Source organism: Vulpes vulpes, chromosome 9, assembly GCF_048418805.1.
Source record: "Vulpes vulpes isolate BD-2025 chromosome 9, VulVul3, whole genome shotgun sequence".
Lineage (NCBI taxonomy): Eukaryota > Metazoa > Chordata > Mammalia > Carnivora > Canidae > Vulpes > Vulpes vulpes.
Window position 1 is genome coordinate 22,505,186 of NC_132788.1, and position 25,675 is coordinate 22,530,860.

The 25,675-nt window shown below is 46.6% G+C and overlaps 1 protein-coding gene across 4 annotated transcripts in view; it reads right to left on the reverse strand.

The window, feature by feature from the left end:
- Window positions 1-20,485, reverse strand: part of ZNF395 (zinc finger protein 395) — a 58,435-nt gene extending 37,950 nt beyond the window's left edge. The window contains exons 1-2 of one of the 4 annotated variants that reach the window (XM_072719574.1): window positions 20,338-20,485; window positions 9,727-9,902 (exon numbers count right to left, since the gene is read on the reverse strand). Coding sequence is in view for 1 of the 4 variants with exons in the window: in XM_072719571.1 (XP_072575672.1) it covers window positions 1,201-1,274 (74 nt within the window). In the remaining 3 variants the exon portion in view is untranslated. The other 3 variants (XM_026007856.2, XM_072719573.1, XM_072719571.1) reach the window with 3 other exon arrangements.
- Between the last annotated feature and the right edge of the window lie 5,190 nt (window positions 20,486-25,675).

Genomic DNA, 25,675 nt, shown 5'->3' on the forward strand with positions numbered 1-25,675 from the left:
GGTGTAATCATTCTACAGATAAGGGATCTTGTAATGTATAATCATTCTACAGATGAGAGACCTGAAACAAAGAGGATAAAGCAACTGTTCTATCCAATGGTCATATTCCAACACCACGACCAAAAATGAGTAAATCTACTCTTTCCTGTACCTGATAACCATGAAAGTACATGAAAGCACTATTGTATATCGACCACATGAGTATACTCACTACTCACTGCAGTCATTCCTGATCCTACATCATCCCAGGGTCCCTCCTGAGGATAAAGCCTTGCTTGTTCTTGTTTCCTTTATTTTTTTTAAAGATTTTATTTATTTATTGACACAGAGAGAGAGGCAGAGACACAGGCAGAGGAAGAGGAAGAGGGAGAGAAGCAGGCTCCACACAGGGAGCCCCATGCGGGACTTGATCCCAGGTCTCCAGGATCACACCCCAGGCTGCAGGCGGCGCCAAACCGCTGCGCCACCAGGGCTGCCCTCTTGTTTCCTTTAAATCATGCCTCCCCAAACCCCTCATGGCCCAAATGTCATTTGACCAGTAGAAGTCATTAAAATACATCCTGTGACTGGATGAATTTCTCATCCAGTTATGAACTAGATTCATTTTTTTAAAAGCCACATCCCACTCAGAGCTCACATTAAGCCATTAACAATAGAAAAATCTCAAAACTCTTTTTCCCACATGATTTCCCCCTCTTCAGCATACCTGGAGTACCACCAGGACTACAGTGTACTTGTCAGTTCACAAGACAATGTCTATTCACTTGTCTGACTTCCCCCTTTCAATTAGATTATCAACTGCAGGTCAGGGACTGAGTCTCATTTTGTGACTGCGGTGCTTGACATATAGTAGGTAGGTACTCAAGATACTGAATAAAAATCATCTGTCTTTACTCTATGCTGTCCTTAAACAATAAGACAGGGTTTTGTTTTTAACAGCAGTACTCAAGAGAGTGAAAAAAACAAGCCACAGACTGGGAAAAAATATTTGCAAAAGACACATCTGATAAAGGACTGTTACCCATAATATAAAAAGACCTCTTAAAACTCAACAATTAAGAAAACCAATAACTTGATTACAAAATGGGCCTTAACAGACACTTCACCAAAGAAGATATACAGATGCCAAAAAAGCACATGAAAAGATTTCATCACATGTCACTAGGTAAATGCAAATTAAAACGAGATACCACCACACACCTATTAGAATGGCCAAAATACAGCAATGACACCACCAAATGCTGGTGAGGATGTGGAGCAATATGAAATCTCATTCACTGCTGGTGGGAATACAAAACAATATAGTCACTTTGGAAGACAGTTTGGAAGTTCCTTACAAAACTAAACATACTCTTATCATAGGATCTGGCAATCACACTCCTTGGTATTAATCCAAACAAGTTCAACACTTGTGGCCACATGAAAACCTACAGCAGCTGCAGATGTTTACAGCAGCTTTATTCATAAAAAGTGCCAAAACCTGGAAGCAACTAAAGTGCCCTTTCAGTAGGTAAGTGGATAAACTGGCACATTCAGACAATGGAATATTCTTCAGTGCTATAAAGAAATGAGCTATCAAACCATTAAAAGACATGGAGGAAGTTTAATCACATGTTACTAAGTAAAAGAAGCCAATCTGCAAAAAACTATATGCTGTATGGTTCCCACTATATGACATCCTGGAAAAAGCAAAACTGTCCACAGTAACAAGTAAATGTGGTTGCCAAAGGTTGGAGAGCGGGAAGGATAAATAGGCAAACCACGGAGGATTTCAGGGCAGTAAAAGTACTCTGTAGGATATTTAATGGTGGATACACGTCCACCATTTATACATCTGTCCAAACTCACAGAATGTACAACACCAACAGTAAGCCCTAATGTAATCTATGGTCTTTAGGTGATTTGACATGTCAATATAGGTTCATCAGTCACAGCAAATGTACCACTCTGGTGGTATGTCAACAGTCAGGGAGGATATGTATGTGTGGGGGCAGGAGACAAATGGGAAATCTCTATACCTTCTCAATTTTGCTGTGAACACAAAACTGCTCTAAAAAGAATACATTAAAAAATATATAACAGCGTTTTTCCCCACTGTGTTATAAATACACATAGAAAATGCAAATAATAAACTTAAAATGTAAAAAAGTCATTCAACTCCACCCCCTATCCAGTATTAGTATTTTGGTATTAGAATTATTAGGATATTTACTTCCAGCCATTTCTTAGGCACTTTGTTTCTTTAAGATTTGAAATTACATTGCAGATGCACCTCAACTTTTAACAGAAACATTTGTCCATGTTATTTTTTTTAAGATTTTATTTATTTATTCATGAGAGAGAGAGAGAGAGGGGCACAGGCACAGGCAGAGGGAGAAGCAGGCTCCATGCAGGGAGCCCAACATCGGACTCAATCCCGGGTCTCCAGGATCAGGCCCTGGGCTGAAGGTGGCGCTGAACTGCTGAGCCACCCTGGCTGCCCTGTCCATGTTATTTTAAAGCTATTTCTAAACACTTTTTTTTTTTTAAGATTTGAGACAGAGTGTGTAAATGGGATGGGCCGAAGGAGAGGGAGAGAAAATCTCAAGGAGACTCTCCACTGAGTGCAGAGCCCAAAACCAGACTTGATCTCACAACCCTGAGATCACAACCTCAGCCAAAACCAAGAATTGCCCACTTAATCCATTGTGCCACCCAGGTGCCCCCTAAACATTATTTCTAATGGCTTCATAATATTCCATTATAATGACATATCTATCAGAATCACTTATAAATTACTTTCAGCCCAGTCACACCACTGGATGTTTAGGCTATTTCTAACTTCTAATCACTTTAGTAACAGTTAAAAAAAAAAACTTTGAATAATCTCTGTGCATAAACATCATCTAACATTTTGGATATGGTCTTAGCTGTACCTCCACCTCCAAAAGTGAAATAAACTTACCAGAATGTACGAACAATTCAAATTTTTAAAACTAAATCAGGCTTTCTATTTATCCCTTACTGAATTTCTTTTCTAATTTGGGCCTTCGTTCTGGATGACTGTGAACACTGATCTATCAACTAAATAAGCAACCTGTCCCAACTCTGTGCCATCAACAAAGCTGACAAACACACCTCTGTATCACGATCCACAACACTGGAAAAGATGTTGAGTAGCTCAAGGCCAAAAATAGAACCCTGCGACACTAATTTTCAGACCCCATTCCAGGTTGACTCAGTGCCACTAGTTAACAGTTTTTGCATATGACTGTCAAATTAATAACACCACCCAGCCCACATTCTACCGCTTATTTAATACGGACCATCACATCTTAAGAAACTGTTAAATATTTTACCAAAGCCAGAGTGCACCATAGCTACTGCCTCATTCCTCTGTTCTAGTAACAGAACCACCATATAAAACAGGAAATGGATTCAATTTGATACCGTTAGGCTGACTTTTGATTATCCTTACACCCTACCACCACACATTTTTAACCAAAGAGCACTTCAGCTCTGACTTCTATTACTGTCACAACAGCAACAGTTTAAGTAATCAGATTGTGCAACCTGTAGCTCACCTGGGGAAATGCTCAGAATCACTGGTGGTTGTGAACTTCCAGGGTAAACCAAACTGTCTCTAGACCAGAGAGTCCTGAATTTACTCACTTCAGCTGGTCCTAAAATAAGCCTAGTTTTCCAGGGGTCATTTGCACAAACACCTGGGTTTAAACCAATAATTCCAAGGTCATTTTGAATCCTGGATTATAAATCTCTGAACCCTAGAGGCCTACCCCCTGGGGGTTTCTTACGACTAGTGAAATAAGAAATGACAGAGCCCCTCTCTTTGCTCTTCCTTTACTACTGACTCATACAACCAAAGATCCTGAGAATCTAATGTCATATGGCATTTGACAGTGGTGACTCACATCTCCCCAAATTATTACCCCAACATCATTCTCAGAAGATACATGCCAGGAGCCACCATCTACTGATGCCAGCCAGAAGTAGAAAATGGGAGGGCTTGAGAAATCTTGAGGTCACTAGAAATTGGCCTCACAATACATAACACAGCCCAAAGCCCTAATTAGTACCATTCCAATCATCAGAAAAGTCTTTCAAAGTCCTAGCCAGCAGTAACTCAGAAAGTGCTGGCCTTTTGGCTTGCCTAAAACAAATTACTTGCACACAAATATCTCAGATTCCATCATGTCACACTCCTACCCAAATCCCCCAGTGGCCACTCAGAGCCAGGACAGCCATCCCAAATTCCCTAGGTTGGCATTTAAAGTCTCTTGAAAGATCAGGTCACAAACCCAAAGGCCTGCCGGACTAAACAAGAAATATAGAGCAACCACACTCGTGCAACAGGGAATGCTGGCACAATGACAACTGGCGACCATAGGACCTGTCTCCTGTCCACAGGGGTTCACCACTGCTCACTGCCTGATCTGATTCTTTAACGGAGTCCCAAATCCAGAGGTTTTCTGGATTGTTCCAATTCTTTCAAACCTTTGTGTTCTCCAAATTATAACACTTCTGTAGGTAGAACACGTTCTCTGGGTCTCTGGTTTACAACCCCTATACTTTGATCCTAACCAACCTTTCCAGACTGGCTTCTCCCCACTAACAAGAACCCTCTATTTCATCCTAACCCCAAGCCTTCGTCCAGGTTACACACACACACACACACACACACACACACACACCTGCAGGGCACCATGCAACACCTCACAGGGTTCATCCCAGACTTCCTTCTCTATTCCCAAAAGTTTTCCCAAGCCACTCCAGCCCAAGCTGCTTGCCCCCTCTTATGAACCTGACAGGTGCTTATTCTTCCCTTTGGCATTTAATCATCTTGCCTTGCTCCTTAATCATCGGTATACCTTATCTCTCCAACTAGCCTGTAAATGTTCAATCTCTTCCTCATGCTTCCTTCCACTTACAGCACTGGTAAGGGGAGCCCTGCACATGAGCAGCTTAATAAACATTTACTAGATGTGAAAACTCTCCATAACTGTGTTTTTCAAACTCTGGGTTATATCCATGACAGAGTGGTTAAGTCAACTTATTGGGAGACAATGAGCTTTTTTAAATGAAAAATAAAAGAATAGAAAATAAAAGCACCCATGGAGACTGCACCAAGCAAAAGAAAGGAGTACTTCAAGAACTTAAATTAGATTTTTACATACATGATTTCGTGTACCTGGGTCATGATGTCAATTTCATTTTTTAATGTAGGTCACAGACAAAAAAAAAAAAAACAGCGCAAAACACACACACACACACACACACACACACTACTGTTTGAAGAGTAAATTAGCTCAACCATCGCTCCGTGAAATTTTTTTGACAGTCATATATTCCCTATAAAGGAAAAATATCTGACGGCCGCCTCTGCCCACGCAAGGCAGCTTTCCCCTGCTAGTTCACTGATCCTGCGTCTCAGAGAAACAAGGAGGCTCAAGGACTGTAAGTACGTTCTCCACTCCATTCTGCAACTTTTTGCAATCATCCTTCAAATTCGCCAGCCCTCAGATGTTGCAAGTTGAGGCTTGGGGAATTTGCTCAGCAAATCACCCTAAGTCACCCTTGCAACAAGAAAGCGGAATTCAGAGCTCAGGAAAAAACCGGCACCAGCTCCCCCGCTGCAGGTCGCTCTGTTCCTGAGAACTGGCAATGGCACGGGTTAGGACAGATCTGGCCCTGGGAAGGGCAGTATCCCTTGCTGGTCACTGTGCAGCTCCCCTGTCTTGTGGCTTCCCCACACCCACACCACCACCCCCCAAACACACCTAGGAAGGGACACCTGGACTAGCCTGAAGGTCTCAGTGGAGAACATAATTCAACCGGTTTCAAAGCCCAATAATTTTTGTGTTTAAGCAAATTCCATCCTTCCCTCCAATCTCCAATCCCAAGTTACTTTGCCAACTTCAGGACCAAGCAATGTCATCTGAATGACAATCAGAACAGACGTTTCCAATGCAGACCCTTAGTCCCACTCACTAGCATCCTCTACTGCTGGGACCTATGACCTACGACCAAGACAACATCCCACTCAACGTGTCTTCCCTCTCCTGGCTTCGGCAGCCTGGTTTCCCACCAATCGCAGAGCTTCAGTTGCTTGCAAGACACCTATGTTTGGAGGTCTTGGCAAATACAAGAAACCTCTGCAGCCTGTCAATTGCTTCTCTCCAAAATACACATTTCCGATTTCTCGAGTTACCAACTACAGCAGTTCCAAGGCCCTGGCGTGTAATCAATTTCCACAAAGAATTAATTTCCATTCATCTCCTTCCTTCACCCTGCCCCTGTCAACAGATTATTTCAACAGTAATGCTTCTAAAATCCACCCTCTTTCCCATTTCCAGTTATCCCAGTCCAAACTCTGAGCACTCTACAACTGTAACTGTCTACTGATTTGTCTCTGAACACTACTTTTAAAAACCTTTCCAAATACCCTTTTATTACGTCACTCTCTGGCTCAAAAATCTTTAATGTCTCCCCAGTACACACAGGGTAAAGTGCAATTCCCCAGTCTGGCTTTCTAGGACTTTCACAATCTTAACCATTGTTCCTCTGCATCTTTATCTCCTGCTCAGGAAACGTTCCTCGTCTGGCCAAGCCCATCTCCTGTCTCTCAGGAAGGCCATGGTCAATCGCACCTCATGACCCATCCTCGAGGGTCTCATCCTCAGGAATACATTTCTAGTGATTCCTGTGCATAGCACTCTTCTCCGAGCTCCAACAGCACCTCTTCTATACCTCATATTTTGACAGCTAATTGTGTTTCATCTTTATTATTTTTTTTTTTATTTGAGAAAGGCAGAGGGAGAAGCAGGCTCCGTGCTGAGCAGGGAGCCCAACATGGGGCTCGATCCCAGGACCCAGGGATCATGACCTGAGCTAAAGGCAGACACTCAACCAACTGAGCCACCCAGGTGCCCCTGTGCCTTATCTCGAGGTCTTCTTTCACGTGCTCAAGGATTTGTCTTCTCCATTAGATTATAAACCCTGGAAGGAATCATCTCATGTATCTTTTGTATCCTCCCTCACTGAAATAACTGTTTGAACCTATTCTCCTCGGGCAATACCTCTGCAACCTCTGGCACCTGTTACTTCTCTCCCTCTCTTGCCTTTGGGCCTTGGCCAGTGGGTAATATATTCTCCAAGTGCCTAACTTTATTTCATAACTTAGTACCCTAAATCCATTCCCCAACTCTAACCTTTCCTTTGATATTCCTCTTCCCACCTCCCCACCCCCAGCATTTACAGTAATTTAGGCAGCCACAGCACATTAATTTGAACTTGAGCTCTCAAATCACTTCCACCTGGTCAGTAGGATTTCTGAGGCCTTAGATTTCTTGTGTGCCTCCTATCATCTCTCCCTAAGAGCCTGGCACAGTCCTGAGAACACAGCAGCCCCTCAAAAGTACCTGTGGAGTTGAACTTAACTGCTGTTTCCCTGTGTTTCAAATTCCTTGAGACCCAGAACCTCTGTTTACACAACACCTCAGGAGGGTGTCAAGAAAAAAAAAAGCCTTCAATACCTGTTGATCACTCACTTTCAGGCAAACTGCACCAGAGACACTTTAATAGAAAGAGTGTAAAGAAGACAGTGGTGGCCTGTAGGTAACCCTGCAGCCAGCGGCCTGACATCAAGAAAAAACGCCTGCCTGGTGGGAATGTGGCAAAGCCACCGACAGCTGCCCAGGACTGCCTGACCTCGAGGAGGCAGTGGCACCCCCACCGCCGGGCAGGTGGGCTTCCTGAGATTTCTGAGTCAATCCCAAAGTGAAGGCGCTGAACCCTTAACTCCAAGGCAGGGAGGAAAATCCTGCCTTTGAAATTGTTTGCACATGACAAACTCCCAGTCCAGGCCCCCACCCGAGCACCCCACATGCCCACAGCACCAGTTCCAAGGAGGGCCCCCCGCCCCCCCCGCGGCGAGGAGAGTCAGGGTTACACCGCCTGGAAGGAAGTGGGGGTGGACAAAGGGGGGCAGAGGGGCTGGGGCGGCCCCGAGGTGGAGGGTGTGTCGCGCCGCGCGTCCCGAGCCGGCACTCGCTCGGAGGGGTGGGCAGGGGCGCGGGGCGCCGCGAGGGCTGGGCTGGCGGCCCAGCCGGAAAGGGTCAGGGAGGGGGCAGGTCGGTCTCCGTCGGAGGCGACTCCGGACGGCCGCTCAAAGTTGGGGAGGGGGCGCCTGCGCGAGCGCCCGCGGCGGCCCAGATAAACAAGGCGGCGCGCGGCGGCGCGGGCGGCCACCCCCTGCCCCCCACCCCCTGCCCCCACCCCGCCCGCGCGGGCACCGGCGCTGCCGCAGCGCCCCCGCGCCCCGCCGGCCGCTGCCCCCGGCGCCCGCCTCCCGGGCCCTCCGGCCGCCGGCCCGGCCCCCGGGCGCGCGGAGCGTGGGAAGTTCCCGGGCCGCCCCCGTCCCCGCGCTGCAGCGCCGCGAGGTCCCCGCGCAGCTCACCTCGCCCCGCCACGAGCAGCAGCGCGGGCCGCTCGGACAGCTCGGCCTGGCTCGGGGCTGCAGCGGCCGCGGCCCCTGCGCGCCCACCCGGCGCGGCCCACCGCCCCGCTCCGCCCCGCTCCGCTCCGGCCGCCCGCCCGCCCGCCGAGGCTCCGTTCGCGCCCACCTGGCCGGCCTGCCCTCCCTCTCCGGGACACTGCGCTCACGTACGCGGCCGCGGCCACAACCCGGCCCGGATTCCCCGCCCGGGAAGGGAGCGGAGGAGCGCGCCAGCCAGCGAGCGAGCGAGCGAGCGAGGCTCGGGGACACACCCCCCCAGCGCCCGCCCCCCGCCCCCCTCCCCAGCCCCAGCCCCAGCCCCAGCCCAGCCCAGCCCCAGGCGCCGCGCGCGCACGCGGCCTGCGCGCCCCCTCCCCTCCCCCTCCCCTCCCCTCCCCTCCCCCTCCCCCGGCCGCGCGCGCCCTCCCCGCACCCCCCCCCCCGCCTCCCGTAGACAGTGGGCGCTCAATAAGTGCCCGAGCGACTCCTCACGCACATGCGCACTTGAACCTGACCGAGTTGTGACACCCCCTCCCACCCCCACCCCCACCCCCGCCCCCGGATCGGAACCGGCGGCTGCAGCCCCAAACCAAACTTGACTGTTTGCTTTTTTGCACTGAACCGCAAACCCGAGCCAAAGTTTCTTGCTGTTGTTTTTCCAGGCCTGGCTCCGGGATGGGCTTCTCCCGGAGAGGCCGCGCTCGCCCCGGGGCGGGAAAGGAAGCCGCAGAGCTGCGGGCGCCGGGGACCGCCGAGACCCAGGCCGCGCAGCCGGCGCCCGCTGCGGGCGCGAGCCAAAGCGCCTTCGCGGAGGGAGCCTGGGAGCCAGTCTTTCCATCTTCCTCTGGGGTCAATGTTTTCTTCTCCATTTTATGACATTTTACTCGATTTCACCCGTTCGCAGCTGTAAAGTGAGGCGTTATTTACTCTTTCTGGAATTAAATGAAAGAAAGTTAACTATTAGCTTTCGGCCCTTATGTAAACGATACCAGTTGCTTTTGGCACCGTTAGGCTCTGGCTTTTGTATAATTTGTAACAAGGAGAATTGAAGCTGTTCCATTGTGTTGCTTTATGTTTTTCAGAGATAAGACCACAGAGTCAAAACGGTAGTGAGGGGCCCCAAGTGTCTATAGGTATGGGTGACATACGTTTATAATCAAGTAAATGTAAGGAATGGAAGAAATGATTCCCCTCCCCCTCCAAAGAAAAGTTTTAAATCTTTTTGGACATACTTGTTGCACTTCTTCCACTTGAGGTATGCTGTTTTTCTTGCAGAGAGGCAGTGGGGTGTGTGCTGGCAAGGACTAAACTTTGCAGTCAGACAAGCCTGGTTTGCAATCCTGATTTTACTGCTTTATCTTTATGATCTTGAGCAGATTTTTATCTCTCTGAACCTCAGCTTCTTTATCTGTAAGATGAAATAGGAAACAGGTATAGTGCCTAGTTCATACCAAATAAGCAATAAATATTATTTCCTTTCCCCCTTCTCTCTCCATTAGTTACATAAGAAAAATATCTAAATAGAACCAAATCCTTATAGGACATATGTTTTCAACTGGGGATGAGTTTGCCCCCAGGAGACATTAGAAATGTTTGGGCAATGAATGGGGGGGGGGGGGGGGGCGGTGCACAGAGGAGGGGAGGATTGTACTAGCATCTAATAGGTATAGGCCAACTATGCTGCTAAACATCCTGCAATGGGCAGGACAGCCCCACACAACAAGAAATTACCTGGCCTAAAATGTTAGTGGTGCCGCTGTTGAGAAATCCTGCTATAGGATAATTCTGCTATCAGATAGTTCACCAAAGACTTCTACCTTTCAACTCTCATCCTCAAGGAAACATTCTTGCTTTGCATTAAATAGAACAAGAATGAAACCACTGTGGGGATCACAGCAATTCTACCAATGTACAAAGCCTTTTCTTAATGTGAAAATGCAGATTCAAATTTTATATTTTATTATTAAAGGAGTATTTTATAGTTAATTGACAATAATGTATGCTCCCTTATTATTAAGGTACTTTATATATTATGTATTACTGTGGCTTATAAATGGTTTTATGTTCTTTCTTCCCTTTCCCCTAAACGGTGGGTGTTTATTCACTTGTATGTTCACCTCTCTGCTAAGTTCCTCACCTATCCTGAAGTTTGTAATATAGTCCCTGCCCCCAAGGAACATACAGCGTAGTTGAAAGTGGATTCATACACATGGAACAATTAAGGAACAATACAAGAGAGCATATAATTAAGTTTTAATTGCTGCACCCAGACTAAGGTGGCCCAGAGGAGAGGGAAGTGAGTTCAGCAGCAACAGCCCAGCACTGCCTATGTGGCTGAGGTGTTCAGTAAATGTTTACTGAATACAAAATCAAGAAGGCTTTTTACATGGAGTAGGACTCCAACTAGTATATAAACTCCTTTACAGTGCTTAAACTGCTAGGTTTTGCAAATGGAGTTGGTGCTGGGCTATGAGTTTATTTTTCTTAAAACATCTAGTTCAAACTTGTAACCAAACCTCTCTATTTCCCCCAAATGATTGAACTTTAATAAAACGGAAACAATCATTCATTTGACAAATATGTGAGTTCCTGCTGTGTAGAGAGTGAACCAAAAAAATCTCTAAGTTTGAACAGAACTCATTGCTTATGCTGTTTGAGACTTTTGTGAACACAGGCCAGCAAAAGGCGTATGCGCTCTCTCTCTCTCTCTCTTTCTCTCTCCCTCTCTCTCTCTCTCAGTGTGTACTTCACACATACCCCTTTCCACTGCAGGTATATACTTGCACAGTATGCATTCCAGAGTCTTGCACATTAACACAGGCTCAGAGAAAACTTCCCATCACAAGCAGCCATTACCAAACACACACCCAGCACTTAGCACCCTCATAAAGAATCCAGGCCCTGTTCTAAAGACACATCGAATAGCACACACGTTACACAAAGCAAATCGTAGAAAGACTTTAACTTGCTGGTTTGCAGTCTTGGCTCTCCCATTACTAGAGCTTGCCCTTCGTGGAGGCTGTCCTAGAACTGCCCTTCACCTTGCTTCTTCCCATACTGTAGCCCCCTATTACAATGCAGGCATCTTCTACCTCTTTTCATAAAAGTTTTTAGCTTCTTGGAGAGCATTTCCCATTAGCTGAAGTTAAGCAAAGCAGACCCAAGCTCTGTCTCTCTCTCTTTTTTTTTAAGACTTTTTTTTTTAATTTTTATTTATTTATGATAGTCACAGAGAGAGAGAGAGAGAGGCAGAGACACAGGCAGAGGGAGAAGCAGGCTCCATGCACCGGGAGCCCGACGTGGGATTCGATCCCGGGTCTCCAGGATCGCGCCCTGGGCCAAAGGCAGGCGCCAAACCGCTGCGCCACCCAGGGATCCCAAGACTTTTTTTTTTAATTTATTCATGAGAGACACAGAGAGAGAGACAGAGACATAGGCAGAGGGAGAAGGAGGCTTCCTGTGGCTAGCCCGATGTGGGATTCAATCCCAGGACCCCAGGATCACACCCTGAGCCGAAGGTAGACGCTGAGCCACTCAGCCGTCCCTCTGCCTCTTATTATATGGACACATTTACAGGTGATTTTTAGGGCAATATGAGTCTAAGATTACCACCATCCCCAATCCCCTGATGTAACTACTTCCAGCCTTGGCTCCCTACTCAGCTTGAAACTCCTCCAAGGCTTCCCATAGCTTTTATAATAAAGTCCCAGCAATGCTCATTAAGATCCTTCATGGTGTGGCTCCTAATTACTTCTCCAGCCACTGCCTGCCTCTCTGCTTCTACCCCCTTCACTCTGTACTCCAGACATGCTACATAGAACTTTTGTCCTCTGCTTGAACAGACTTTTTCTTTACTTGATACTTGCTCTTTTCTCTGCCTAGAACACTCTTCACCGCATTCTCTCACCTCTTTACCTGGCTATTCCTACTCATTCTTCAGGAATCAGCTTAGATAGCACTTTCTCGAGCCTCCAAGACTGGATTAGGTGCCTCTCCTTTGTGTCCAATAGCATCCTGTACTTACCCCCATTACACTGTACTGAGATCTCCTTTCTCTTGTCCTAATCCCCTATGAGACTCAACATTCTATGTGGACAAGGAGCAGATCTTGTTCTCCATTGAATACCCAACATTTGGCACAGTGCCTGGCATGTGGTAGGTACTTACTAAACATTGATTAATAATGAATTGCTGGTTGGACTAGGGGACTGATGGGAGCCATTCTATTCATGGTCTGGGCAATCCCTGGTTCAAAGCATGCCTTAGATGCTCTGTAGATTCCAGGGCTGGTGAAGACTTTCCAACCACTTATTTAGAAGAGGATGGGGCCTATGAAATGAATGGAGTCCTCAGGTTCCACTCCCCACCAGAACCTAATTTTATACCTAACCCAGCCTCCTGAGCTCCAGATTCCTGTCACAAATTAATTACCTACTTGACATCTCCACTTGGATGTCTAATAAGATCTCAAATGTACCATGTCTGAAACCAGACTTCTGATTTCCCTCCAAAAATCTCCTTCTCCTCATCTCAGTAAATGCCAATTCCGTTTTTGTGGCTGCTCGGGAAACAAACAAGCAAAAACTTGGAGTCATCCTTAACTCCTTACTTTTTCTCACACTCCACATCCAATCCTCCAGAAAATCCTGTTGGTTCTATCTATGAAATATATCCAGAATCTGTCTATGTGCCCCCCCTCCCTTCCAATTTCCAGCACTACTTCCCCAGCCAGACCACTACCTTCCTGACCTGGACTCCTAACTGCTCTCCCTGCTTTTTCTGTTACCTCCTTATCCAACACCATGGGAGGCAGAGTGATCCTTTTAAAACCTAAGTCAGATGATATCACTATTCTGCTCAAAACCTTCAATGGCTACCTACCTCACTCACTACAAGGTCCTACCTAGTCTTGCCGCCAGTCAACTCTCTGGCCCCACTGCCCACCACTCTTCCCTGGCTCACTCAGTGCCAGCCACATTGGCTTCCTTGCTATTCTTAGACCCACTTCCAAATCAACCTTTCCAAGGCTATTCTTTTAGTTTGGAATGATCTACCTCCAGATATCCATATGATTGCTCCATCAGTTGATTCAGGTCCCTGTTCAAATGTACCCTTTTGAGAAAGACAGTCTCTAGCTAACCTATCTAAAATAGCACCACCCAACCATCCCTTGGCCCTGCTTTAGTTTTCTTTCTAGCACTTATCATCACCTGACAGCCTGTTTCTATCCACTCAACTATAGGCTTAAGGATAGGAGAGACTATATTTTGTTTACTGCTGTATCCCCACCTTCTAAAACAGTGTCTAGCATATAACAGACATTCAAGAAATAATCATGAATTCAGGGTCTGGTTAGACTACCAAAAAGTTACTCCTGAACCATGTCCCTCCTTATCCACTGCTTTAGCCCCAACTAATCCCCCCAGAATTTAAATGTCCTACAGTGGGGCACCAAGATCCCAGCTGCCCAATTGTTTGCCACCTGCTTCTCATCCACTTACACTAGGGAGTTCTACTAACTCTACGATACACAATTCTAAACACAGCTTCCATATCACAACCTCAAACCAGGCTTTGGAGTCAAACAAAAAGGATAATACTGCTGTTTTTGTAACATACTTTATGGTTTTCTTTTGATTGAGAAAAAGCACAATATATCCTCATGGACAAAAACAGGCCCAGCACCTATTTTAATCATTTTCATTCTAAAAGGCACAAGACTCAGAAACTCCAGAGAAAGTAGTGTTTGGGTATGCCTGAGGCAAATGTGTCCTGTCTCTGATCTATTCAATCTGTAAAGCTTTCCTGGAGAAGATGGGCTTTGCATTTCATTAAAGAGAAAGGATTGATAGGTTGCAAGTAGGTTGTTCAAAGCTTAAGGGTATCCCTGAAACAGCTTGCTCAGATCTGCATGGCCACAATTTCAAGCAAACGAGTCCTCACATGTGTGAAGATACCCACGGATACACTCCACCGCATAAATACCCAGAACTGTGCCTACTTCCTCCCAGCTCTAAAAGTTGGTGAATGTGAGCAAGAGTACATAATCAAAAGGGGGGAAAAATGAGCTGGCTTTGGGAACGTGGACCATAAAGCCCTATGACTCTGGGTATGAAAGAATGTGTAAGCCCAGGCAGGCTCTCTCTGCACATCTGGTTTTTCCTTTTATGCTTCTGTGATTTCTATGACACAGGAAATCCATTCTGGAACAGCCCTGTCTGCTTTCTAGTGAGCGCATTAAAAATGGGGATTAAAAGTATGTTTATCTCACTGTTCAGAGCAGGAAGATAAAATCCAGAACAGTACCATTTTGAGGATGGACCAACTCCAGCTTCATCCTACATTGCACCCCAGGGGAGATGCTAAGTAACTAAGACCAGAGGAGTGCAAGTCCAAGGAAAAAATTTCTCCACAGGCTTAAGACTATCTAGACACGGTTCTCACTCTGAAGCATACCAGGTACAGGAAAATACCACGTGGTAAAAATACCAGTTCAGCTCAACTCAACAAATACTATTAAACACTAAGTTCTAGGGCACCTGGGTGGCTCAGTGGTTGAGCATCTGCCTTCGGCTCAGGTCGTGATCGCAGGGTCCTGGGATGGCAGGGTGCCTGCTTCTCCCTCTGCCTATGTCTCTACCCTCTTTGTGTCTCTCATGAATGGATAAATAAACCTTTTTTAAAATAAAAATTAAAAAACACTAAATTCTAACAGAGGCCTCCTCCATTAGGCTTCCACATTATAACCTCTGTAATAACAATCTTCTCATAGAAAGTCCTTAAAATGGGCTGAAGCAGCCAGCTTTTCCCACCCATAGGAGAGACAGCAGAGCTATTTAAGAGATAAGCAACACTAAACATGGTGGGAAAGGACAGGAAACATTAGACTGTGAAAGTAAAGAGGACCTGGTTATACATGGGGGTTGCGGTAACCTAAAATCACCTCACCCCCTAGATTACAAAAGTTACCTTAAAAACAGATTGGAGACTATCCAAAGAGAGAGGGGAAAGATCAAGCAAAGGCAAGACAACCAGCCTCAAGCAAAGAATTGCCAGAAAAGTAGACACTGTGAATGCCCACCCATGCCATCTTCTATTTCATTTTCTTGGTTTCCAATCAACAATGATAATGACTTTCCTGCCCCATGTTTTTTCATGTAACTTCACCCTTAAGGCTTCTAGTCTTACTTTTCCTGCCATGGCAGAAAGACCCTCCCAGGCCCCTAGTGAAGAGGCTGCTGGCCATTTCTCTAGTGAACTTACCAGAGTTTCATTTTTGTCAAGTTCTTAAACTTCATCCTCTCAACTATATTCCATTTTGTTCACTAGCCTCAATAAGGATTCAGCCCTTCTTCTTTATTCTATAGGACCAACTCCTGCCCAAGGCAGATTTGCCTGCCACAATCCAGACCACCCAGATCACCAAGAATGGCCCGGACCCTATATATCTCCTACAGGGAGAAATGATCGTGCAGGAGTACCATAGTTCTTGACAAGCGAAACACAATGGGCACAGGATGATTTGTACCTACTCAATATACCATGGAATGGCACCCCATAAACACTGGGAAATGCTGACAGTTTCCACAGCGCCACACCAGTACCGAGCTAACTAACCACTGCCCAGGATGTGGGGTTGATCAACTGAATAACTTTTTGACAAACAAAATGAAAAGATGTTTTAAAACCCCATAAACCCATAAGCCAATCAGACAAGAGGCCCAAAAGCCTGTTTCCAAAGGCATTTTAAACGCTGCCAATTATTTTATGACAATTTCTGGCTCTTGCGAAATGAACATCAGGCACTATTCCTTATTTGTACCAAACATCTTATTGTATTTGCAGTCAGCACAATTTCTTACATCTCTCATAGATTGGCCTCCATCAACATCCAGTAGGATATTCAACTTCACAAGACCGGTTTATAAGATGCTAGAAGCAAAAAGGGATTGATACACATTGTTAATTCTCTCTTGTGTTTCAGTATAGATTGCAAGTCCTGAAACTTAGATTCTCCTTCCAAAGTTAATTTTTCCAAGTTCAAATCATTTACTGACAAAACTTTCTCTTTTCATAGACCAGCCTAAATTAATTTGTATGAAAAGAATAGAACTTCCTGATCTTTGGCTTTTTGAAGAAAGTCAATCAAACACTTCCTCATAATCCTACTTCAATTATGCAGTTCCTCACAGATTTTCTTAACCTACAATTCAGCTAGCTTTAGGCCACATTCTGCATTAATAATCCTTATAGTACATTGGGAGCAGAAATCATGTGCATTTACAAAATCCTGTTCAATTTCCTTTTTGCATTATCCACCTGGTAACACTCTGATTTCCTCATACTTGTTATATTCCTTTTTAAAATAGTTTTTAAAATAATGTATTTATTTGAGAGAGAGCAAGAGCAGAGGGAGGGACAGAAGGAGACGGAATCTCAAGCAGACTCTGCACTCGGCATGGAGCCTGATGCGGGGTTCGATCCCACCACCCAGAGATCACAATCTGAGCCAAAACTATGAGGGGACACTCAACCAACTGAGCCACCCAGGTGCCCCTCTCATACTTGTTTTAGACATGTCCAGTCTCATAATCTTCTCATAAACTGTTGAATCACCAAATCTCAAACTTCTCCTTCTGACAATATAATTGATTGCATCTCAGATTACCCCAACAAGCCTGCAGTGATTCCTGAGGGCAAGAGGAATGGCTAGCAACTGGGTTTTCAGTCATTTAGCACCCAAACATGGGAGTGAAATCTGCCATACACAAGAAGCAGGTTTCTATCCATGCCCAGACCACTCTAGGTTGTTATATCTTGCATATTTCTATTCTTTCTTCATGGCCTACCTCCTGATCTAACCAATCAAGAGGATCTTTGAAATACACTAGCCAGTTATCTGCCAGGCCTCTTTGACATGAATACTAGGAGTCAAAATGACTGGAAATCATTACTATCATTTACTTTAGCAACCACTGGCACCATTGCCAGTATGCTAATCCATCACTTGATAAATGGAAGGTATTATTGTTGCTCTGATTTCTTCTATGTTTCAGGAAAAGGTGCAGGAGGTGAGATGCTATAGCACCTTCAGTTAGCTGGAGGGGTTACAAAATGCTGATGGCAGACCTGTGAAATCCAGGTGACACAGCCAGGAGAAAAACTAATTCAATTCAAAAATGCCTTGAAAATAATGCAAGTCTTCACTGAGATTCTCTTTAGGTGGAATCCAACGAAGAATTTCATCTCACCACACACGACAAAGCTTCCAGAAATCCTCTTTTCGAATTTCTGTTCCCTACCTCTCACCAGCAGCTGTTTCTCTCCCCTTCTCTTCCTCTCTTGCACTGTCCTCAACGTTGTTCTCTTTGCTTCCTTATTACCACTTCCCCTCTCTCTCCTTCCTCCTCAAGTGGAGAAATAAGCCTCCTCCCCTCCTGACTTCTGTCTCTTAACTTTGTCAAAGACCTAGCAGCTGACTGAGCCAGCCAAGAATCCTTCCTCTGGAAGTCAAGGAATGGCAAGGGATTGGTATTGTATACATTTAAATTTTAATTTTATTCTTTTTTTTTCTTCTTCTCATGACAGCAGTATCAGACCAGATCCAGTCTCCCTGCTGAGTTCCCAAGGAATGCACACAGGGCCTCCACAGTTTTATCCCCAGACCCTTAGAATAGCTGACAAAGGATGTGAAGGACCATTCTTTCCCACTCTCCTTGGACCACTGACCACCTTTTGCTTGGTGACCTAGCTAGCTGTCCATCACCAGAATTGTTCAGGAGGAAGAAGAATGATCTGTCAGGGACTCCTTATGTCTCTAAGATTCTGTGATTCTAAATGCCCCTGCTCCTTGCAATTCAATGTCCTGTCCTCACTACCTCCTAAAACTGACTGCTCGCCTTCCTATCCTTTAGCTTTAAGCAGTAGAAGACAGTTGACCCTTGAACAATACGAGTTTGAACTGCATGGGTCCACTTATGAGCAGATTTTTTATCCATAAAGATATGTACAGTATCATAAATTTTCTCTTCCTGATGATTTTCTTAATAACCTGTTCTTTCGGGATCCCTGGGTGGCGCAGCGGTTTGGCGCCTGCCTTTGGCCCAGGGCGCGATCCTGGAGACCCGGGATCGAATCCCACGTCGGGCTCCCGGTGCATGGAGCCTGCTTCTCCCTCTGCCTGTGTCTCTGCCTCTCTCTCTCTCTCTCTCTGTGTGACTATCATAAATAAATAAAAATTAAAAAAAAAATAACCTGTTCTTTCTCTAGCTTACTTTATTGTAAGAATATACTATATGATAATGTAACATACAAAATACATGTTAATCAACTGTTTATGTTATAGGTAAGGCTTCCTAGGCAATTTGTAGTTTTCAGGAAGTCAAAAGTTACACATGGATTTTTTTACTTTGAGGGGCACCAGGTGGGGGTGAGCGGGTGGGGGCGTCGGCAGTCTCAACCCTCATGTTGTTCAGAGTCAACTGTTGTTATTGGTCCTTCTTTACCATTTCACTAAAAACTTCCTAATAATCTCATCTCAAAAATCTCAGACTTATCTTCTTCATGATACAGACCATCATAATGTTCCAAAGTTAAATGTTACCTGTCCAACTTCTAATTTGGGTTTGTCGAATTGTGTCCTGTTTATCATACAATAATATTGAAGAAGAATTCTATTTTCTTTTGTCTATCCACATCCATGGAACTCACACTTGGTATGACTCATGGGAACTAGCATACTTAAGAAGTGATAGTTGTGGCAAGCACCCAACTTCCATTATTTTCTGAGGGATAAATAAATAATACTGTGCCAAACTTATTAGACAGGCCTCTCTTTGGAGACAAGTGACAGGAACTCAATTCATGCTAGCTTAAGCAAAAAAATGAATTTGTTGGCTCACTTAACAGGGAAATCCAGGAGTTTGTACTGGCCACAGACACAGCTAGGCCCCAGGTTGCAACAAAGTTGCTAGGGTTTGTGCTCTAAACCTCTCATTTCTGTTTGCTCCTTCTTATTAGTCCGTTTCCTACTTCAAAAGAGCTCCTCACACATGCCCCCCCCCCCCAAGAAAAGAGCTTCTTTCATATGCTTGGGAAGACTGTTGCTGGCAGCTACCAACTATGACATCCCAATTTAGCAACACTAGCAGAACGCAAAATTTCTCCCTTGGTATTCATATACTAGTTCCAGGGAAAGACTCTAATTGATTCTGCTTAGTTAAAATGCCCACCCTTTGGACCACCATTGCCAGAGGAATAGGACACAACCGTTTTGAGCCTAAATAAAACCACAGGAAATAGAGGACTTATGTCCCAAAGGAATGAATGCTGGACAGAGAAAATGATATATGTCCACTACGGGAATGCAGGGAGGGAAGGACCCCATGGGAGTGAAAGGATCTGTGTTCCTGTGCTCTTAATCAGCTGTGCGATTGCTGACAAGCCACTTGGCCTTTTTGAGCCTCGATTCCTCACGTATAAAATGGTTACACGGTAGTTACTAGTACAATATTAAATTCCATGTTACAGATTCCCTATGCTGGTACCAACTGAATTTTCAGACAATGAAAAACTGAGTTAAGTGGAAGAAGGCATTGCAACATTGCTGGCTTGCCTCTCCTCTATTTTTATGCGAGTGCATTTCTGGAGCACTTTACATTTTACGAAAAGCTCTTTCATCTACCACACAAAGTGGAGAACGAAGCCCCAAGAAGCTGGAATGCTTAGAATACAGACTAAAATTAACTTATTTGTGTAACTGGAGCCACACGCAGACACGAAAAATATATGACGATACTGCAACTGAATCATTTCCTGGATTAAGAAAAGTATCAGAGACTCACTCAGGGACGACACGCACGCAGGCATGCACCTCACGAGGCAGGGCTCCCTGCGAGCACGTAGGCACAGCCCTCTCCCCTGGGGAGTCCACCCTAGGGTGGAGGAATTTCAGGGCCAGAGCCCTGCAGGCGAGCACCCTTCCCAACGTGTGTGTGCGAGAACAGAGAGAAGGGTGGAAGCGGGAGGTGGGAGGAGCACACTGCACAGGCTAGGAAATTTTAAAAACACACCCAAAAAAAAAAAAAAAAAAAAAAAAAACCATGCAAAAACTGTCCAGAGCGTCTGCTGCTGGACCCTTCCAGGAACGCAGCGGCCTTGGCACCTTCGCAGCCCTTCCCTCCTTCCGCCCACTCCTGCTCCAGCGGCTCGAAGCTCCGGCTCCGGGTTTTCCCTCTCTCCCTCCCGCCCTTCGGGTTAAAGCTCCCCCGCCAGGAGTAAACAAGCAGCCGAACCAGGCAGCCAGTAGGACCGGCCCCTGCTCCTCGTTTCCTGCGCCAGCCCCAGCAACAGGCCCCGCCCCTCGCGACAGGCCCCGCCCCCGCCCCGCGAGCCTCCCGCCTTCCCCTCCGCGGCGGCGGGCGCGGCCGACCCCGGCGGTGTCCCGGCTCCGTGCCGAGCCTTCGGCCGGGCGCCCAGTCCCCGGGCCCGCCCCCGGAGCTTCCTCCCTCGGGACCCCGCGGCCCGCCCGCCGGCCCCGCGCCCCCAGCCCGCGCCGAGGGAGGGTGCGTGGCGCACACGTGATATGTGTTGTGGGCGGGGCCTGCGCGGGCCGCGGCGGCGGCGGCCGGGGAGCGGGGGAGGGGCCCCGGGGGGCGGGCGCGGGCCTCGGCTCGCTCCCCCCCGGAGCCCGCGTAGGCCTCGGCCCGCCGGCCCCGCCCTCCTCCGGCCCGGCCGGGCCCAGCTCTGGCCCGTCGCCCGGCGAGCGCGGCGCTAGGCCTCCCGTCTGCTTTGCCACGGTTGCAGCTGCTCCGCTCGCAGCCTCCGCTCGCCGCCCGGCCTCGGGGCTCGCCCTCTGCTCCTCTCCCCCGAGCCCCGGCCGGCAGAGCCTCGTTCCTGAAGCCTCCCGCCTGGGTCCCAGGCCGTACGCGTTCACCGCCCCGGCCCCCGCTGCGTAAACACCTCCCCCGCCTCCTCCCGCGGAGACCTCCCCCTGCGCACAGCCCTACAGTGAACGGCCTTCCCACCCCTCTCTGCTCCCCTCCGTACCGGGATGTTGGAGGGACCCGGGAGCTCACCTGGCGCCACCCCCTTCCCTTGCTCTCACTTTTAGGGTTGGGAAACCTGCGGCTCTCAGAAAGGTCCAAATATTTTCTAGATCAGAACTAAGACCAGAACTCAGATCTCCCTTGGCCAGGGCCTTCTCTGTAGCCTGACCCTTCCCTGCAGTTCAGGGGCAGAGCGACTATTCCTGAAACCCGTAACTCCAGTCTTGGTTATCCAGTTTACATCTTGCAGATCTCCCCACCACACACGGGGGAAGGTGTATCGGCCTGTTACCTTCTGTCTCAGGGTGTATGGGCCTGTTACCTTCTTTCTGTTTCAGGGTAGCTCCAGGAAAGTATCACAGCTGACGGGGAAAAGAAAACCTTTACCGAGGACTGCAAAAGGGGCAGTTTTATCTAGAGGTTGGGAAAGTGCTCTGTGTGGAGCCGGACAGCCTGAACTCCAGGCCTAGCTTCTCCACCTACTAGCTATCTGGGCAGTTACTTGACTTCTCTCTGCTTTGGGTTCCTTGTTTGCAAATCGAAGATAATGATAGTACTACCTCACAGAAATGTGAGGATTGAATGCATTAATACAGGTAAAGTGTTCAGGACAGCACCTGTAGTATAACAACATCATCAAAGAAATCACTCCAGTGGGCCTGCTGCGCTGGGTTTCTTAATGTACTTCCCTCATGCCTGATGTTCTTCCTCTTGCCTGAAGCCTCTTACTCTGTATCGCAGCCAGATTAATTTCTCAGGTCAGGGGACACCTGGGTGGCTCAGTGGTTGAGCATCTGCCTTTGGCTCAGGGCATGATCCCAGCCGGAGGCCTAGGATGGAGTCTTGCATGAGGCTCTAGGCAGGGAGCCTGCTTCTCCCTCTGCCTATGTCTTTGCCTCTCTGTGTGTGTCTCTGTGTCTCTCATGAATAAATAAATAAAATATTTTTTAAAAAAATTAGGTCAGGCCCAGTTTTAGAGGACTACCTTCAGGTTCCAGATAGTTATGGAAGGGCAGAGGGCAGAGTAGCCATGCTGACTGGTGCATCCCCAAGTTGAGAGCAGCACAGCTAGTGACTTCGAAGCCAAGGAGAACAGGATGTGTGGCATCGTGAGGACAGAAGCAGGGAGCTCAGTCCCTTCTGAGCTCCCTGCTTCTGTAAGGTGAGCATGGTAGGGTGCTAGAACAGGAAGAAACACGAGGTTCAGAGGATGAGGGCAGCCAGGGAGGCAAACAGTGGAGAAGGGTGGACAAAGGCACCTACCAGGCATAATGTCAGACAGATGATCAGTCAGCTCCTGACCTTTTAGCTCTTGACCCTCATTCAGTAAATTCCACAAGTGAGTATATGTATCTAGTCCTCCCTTTTAAGTTCTTTGAGAGCAAGCTCTTTGTTGTTTGTCTTTAGTCATCCTTTAGCCAGTGCTTTGGGAATAAGTGATCAACAAATATTTGAGTGTTTTTCAAATGAAATTATATATACATGTCACCAAGCTGGACCCTGTGGAAAGGGTCCTAATTTTCAAGAAGGAATCTTAAAGTTTCCCTATCCAGCCCCCTCACTCCTGAGCTAAAGGAAGCTGCTTGCCTCGGGTTATACAGCAAGTTGGAAACAGAAGCCAAGTCTCTGTTTCAGTATGATGTTATTTCCATGACACTGCATTGAACTTACAATGCTATTGGAAGGAAAAATAAACTCCTTAAAAGCTGTAGAACAAAATAAGGCAGTGTGCAGTCAGGATCTGAATGCATGGCACAAATGCAAGGAGCAGTAAGAGTTGATGGGAGTGTAATCCCCAAGGACTGGGGTCCATCAGAAATTACTGCAAGAGACAGAATTCGTCCTGAAGGATGGGTAGGATTCAGGACTGTGGAAAAGAGAGAGAATTCCTGGCAGGGGCAGTAGTTTTCTGCTGTGGCCACCGTGGATACTTAAGGGTCATTAAGGAAGCCAGTTGGGTTAGAAAAGAGGTTTGGGTTGGGTCATAGTGGGAGAGAATGTTAGGATAAGTTGAGGCCAGATTTTGGAAATTTCCAGATACCAGAATAAGGAGGTTTGACTTTAGTCTGTGGATAATGGGGGAACCCCTGAAAGTAGACACCGAGCTAAGCACTGAACCAAGACAAGACACCAGGCAAGTATCTGCCAACTTGGTCTGATTTGCATCTTTTGTAGACAGCTGCTTGCCATATATGTGCATTTACTTAATTTACCCACACATGAAGGAAATTCTACCAGCTAGCTTGTGTATATTTATTTTGTCTCCAAATACGCATGATATCTGTGTGGGAGCAGAGGAAGGAGTGGGAGACTCACAGAGTTTGTGTGCCTGCTATAGACAAGGCACTTTCATTTGTGATAGCTCATTTAATCCTCACAATCTGGTGGAGTGTGGGCACTGCTGCTCCAGTAGCACCCAGAGATGGTAAGTCACTTTCCCAGATTGCAGAGTTTAGAAGCCCTGGGGCCAGAATTCTTTTTTTTTTTTTTTTTTTTTTTAAGATTTTATTTATTCACGATAGACATAGAGAGAGAGAGAGGCAGAGACACAGGCAGAGGGAGAAGCAGGCGCCACCCAGGGATCCCCCTGGGGCCAGAATTCAAACAGCTTTGACGCCAAAGCTCTCTCCAGTCCCCTGTCACAACTTTCCAATGAGAGGGTACAGGACTTGTGTTCCTCACTCTCAGTCAGGTTCCTTCTTGGGGAGGAGAGTGTCAAGTGTGGAGAAAACCCAGGTACGCTTACATCTCTAGGAGTATTTTCACATCCCTTGTTTTCTATTCTTCTCTTTAGGGAAAGAAAATTCCTTATTTTGTGTCTTTAGAGGTAGATAAAGCAGAGCTTGAAATCCATTTCCACCCCCTTACTAGCTGACAGCCAAGTGGACTTGCTACGAAGCTAATGAACCTTAAGCCTTAGGACTCCTCACTAGCTTAGGCCCCTGGCTAGCCCTCTATCCAAATTTGAAAACTAAAGGTGCATTATCATTCTTAAAGAGGACAAGTGTAAAGCTCCAACAATTGCAGAAGCTTCAGGCCCCTAATGCCTGTCTGGCCTAGCCGGTTAAGCAGCCGACTCCTGATTTCAGCTCTGGTCAGTGTGGTGTCAGGGTCCTGAGATCAAGCCCCAAGGCCAGAGTCCTGAGATCAAGCCCCAATACGGCAGAGGCGGCAGGCTCCTTGTACTGCAGGGAGTCAGCTTGAATTTCTTTTTCCTCCTCTCTCCTTATGTGCCTCCCCTTGCTCATGCCCTGGCAACTCTCTTTCTCTCTTTCTCTTTCTCTTTAAATAAATAAATATTTTAAAACATAATTTAAAAAATTTAAAAACCCTGGATCTGCCTTACCTGGATAATCTCCATTAATTTACTCTCTGAGACTTAGTTTCCTCATCTGAGTAAAATCACCCCAGACTCTGGATCTACCAGCTGAACACCCAATTGTGAAATAGTGCTAAAGAAGTGAAGTAACTTAAAGAAGCCGCTATCACCCAGCCTTATGCCTAAGGCAAAGGTTCACTGACTCCCTAGGCCAAAGGAAATACCTACCTAAAGGGTCCATTTATCAAGTAGTTAGGGCCAAACAATTCAGTAGTTGTTTGCAAAAATAATCCACCTACGCGGAAAGAAGTAGATATTTTTATTTTATTCTTAAATAACTACAATTACTTTCTGATGAAATTTGTGCACCTGCGGAGCACTGTACAACTTCTCAAACCTCGGAATCGGATTGCACACAGCCATGCCCATTTCCTTTTCCCCAACAATTTTCTTTTTAACACAGCATCCACCAAAAACCCAACTCCATAAAGGTAGGATGTCATCAAAAGCAACGTATGCAACCTAATTTCGAAACCATGGGTTTCCTTTAAGTAATAATTCATGCAGTTTGTGATGGATGTCAGGTATCACCATGTTTCCTTCAAAAATGTAAAAATAACTGAAGAGGTCTCTGTGAATTTTCTGCATCATCTGGGGGTGCCTCTGCTCACAATTTGTGTACCCTGGGGTTTCAGGACCCTGTTAGAGACTATTCCAGGCAGCAACCAGAGGGCAGCAGAGTTCTCTCTGGCAAAACCGAAGCCGGGGGAACCACCTCTACTCTCCATAGTAGGTTACAATGTTATTCCTCAGTTC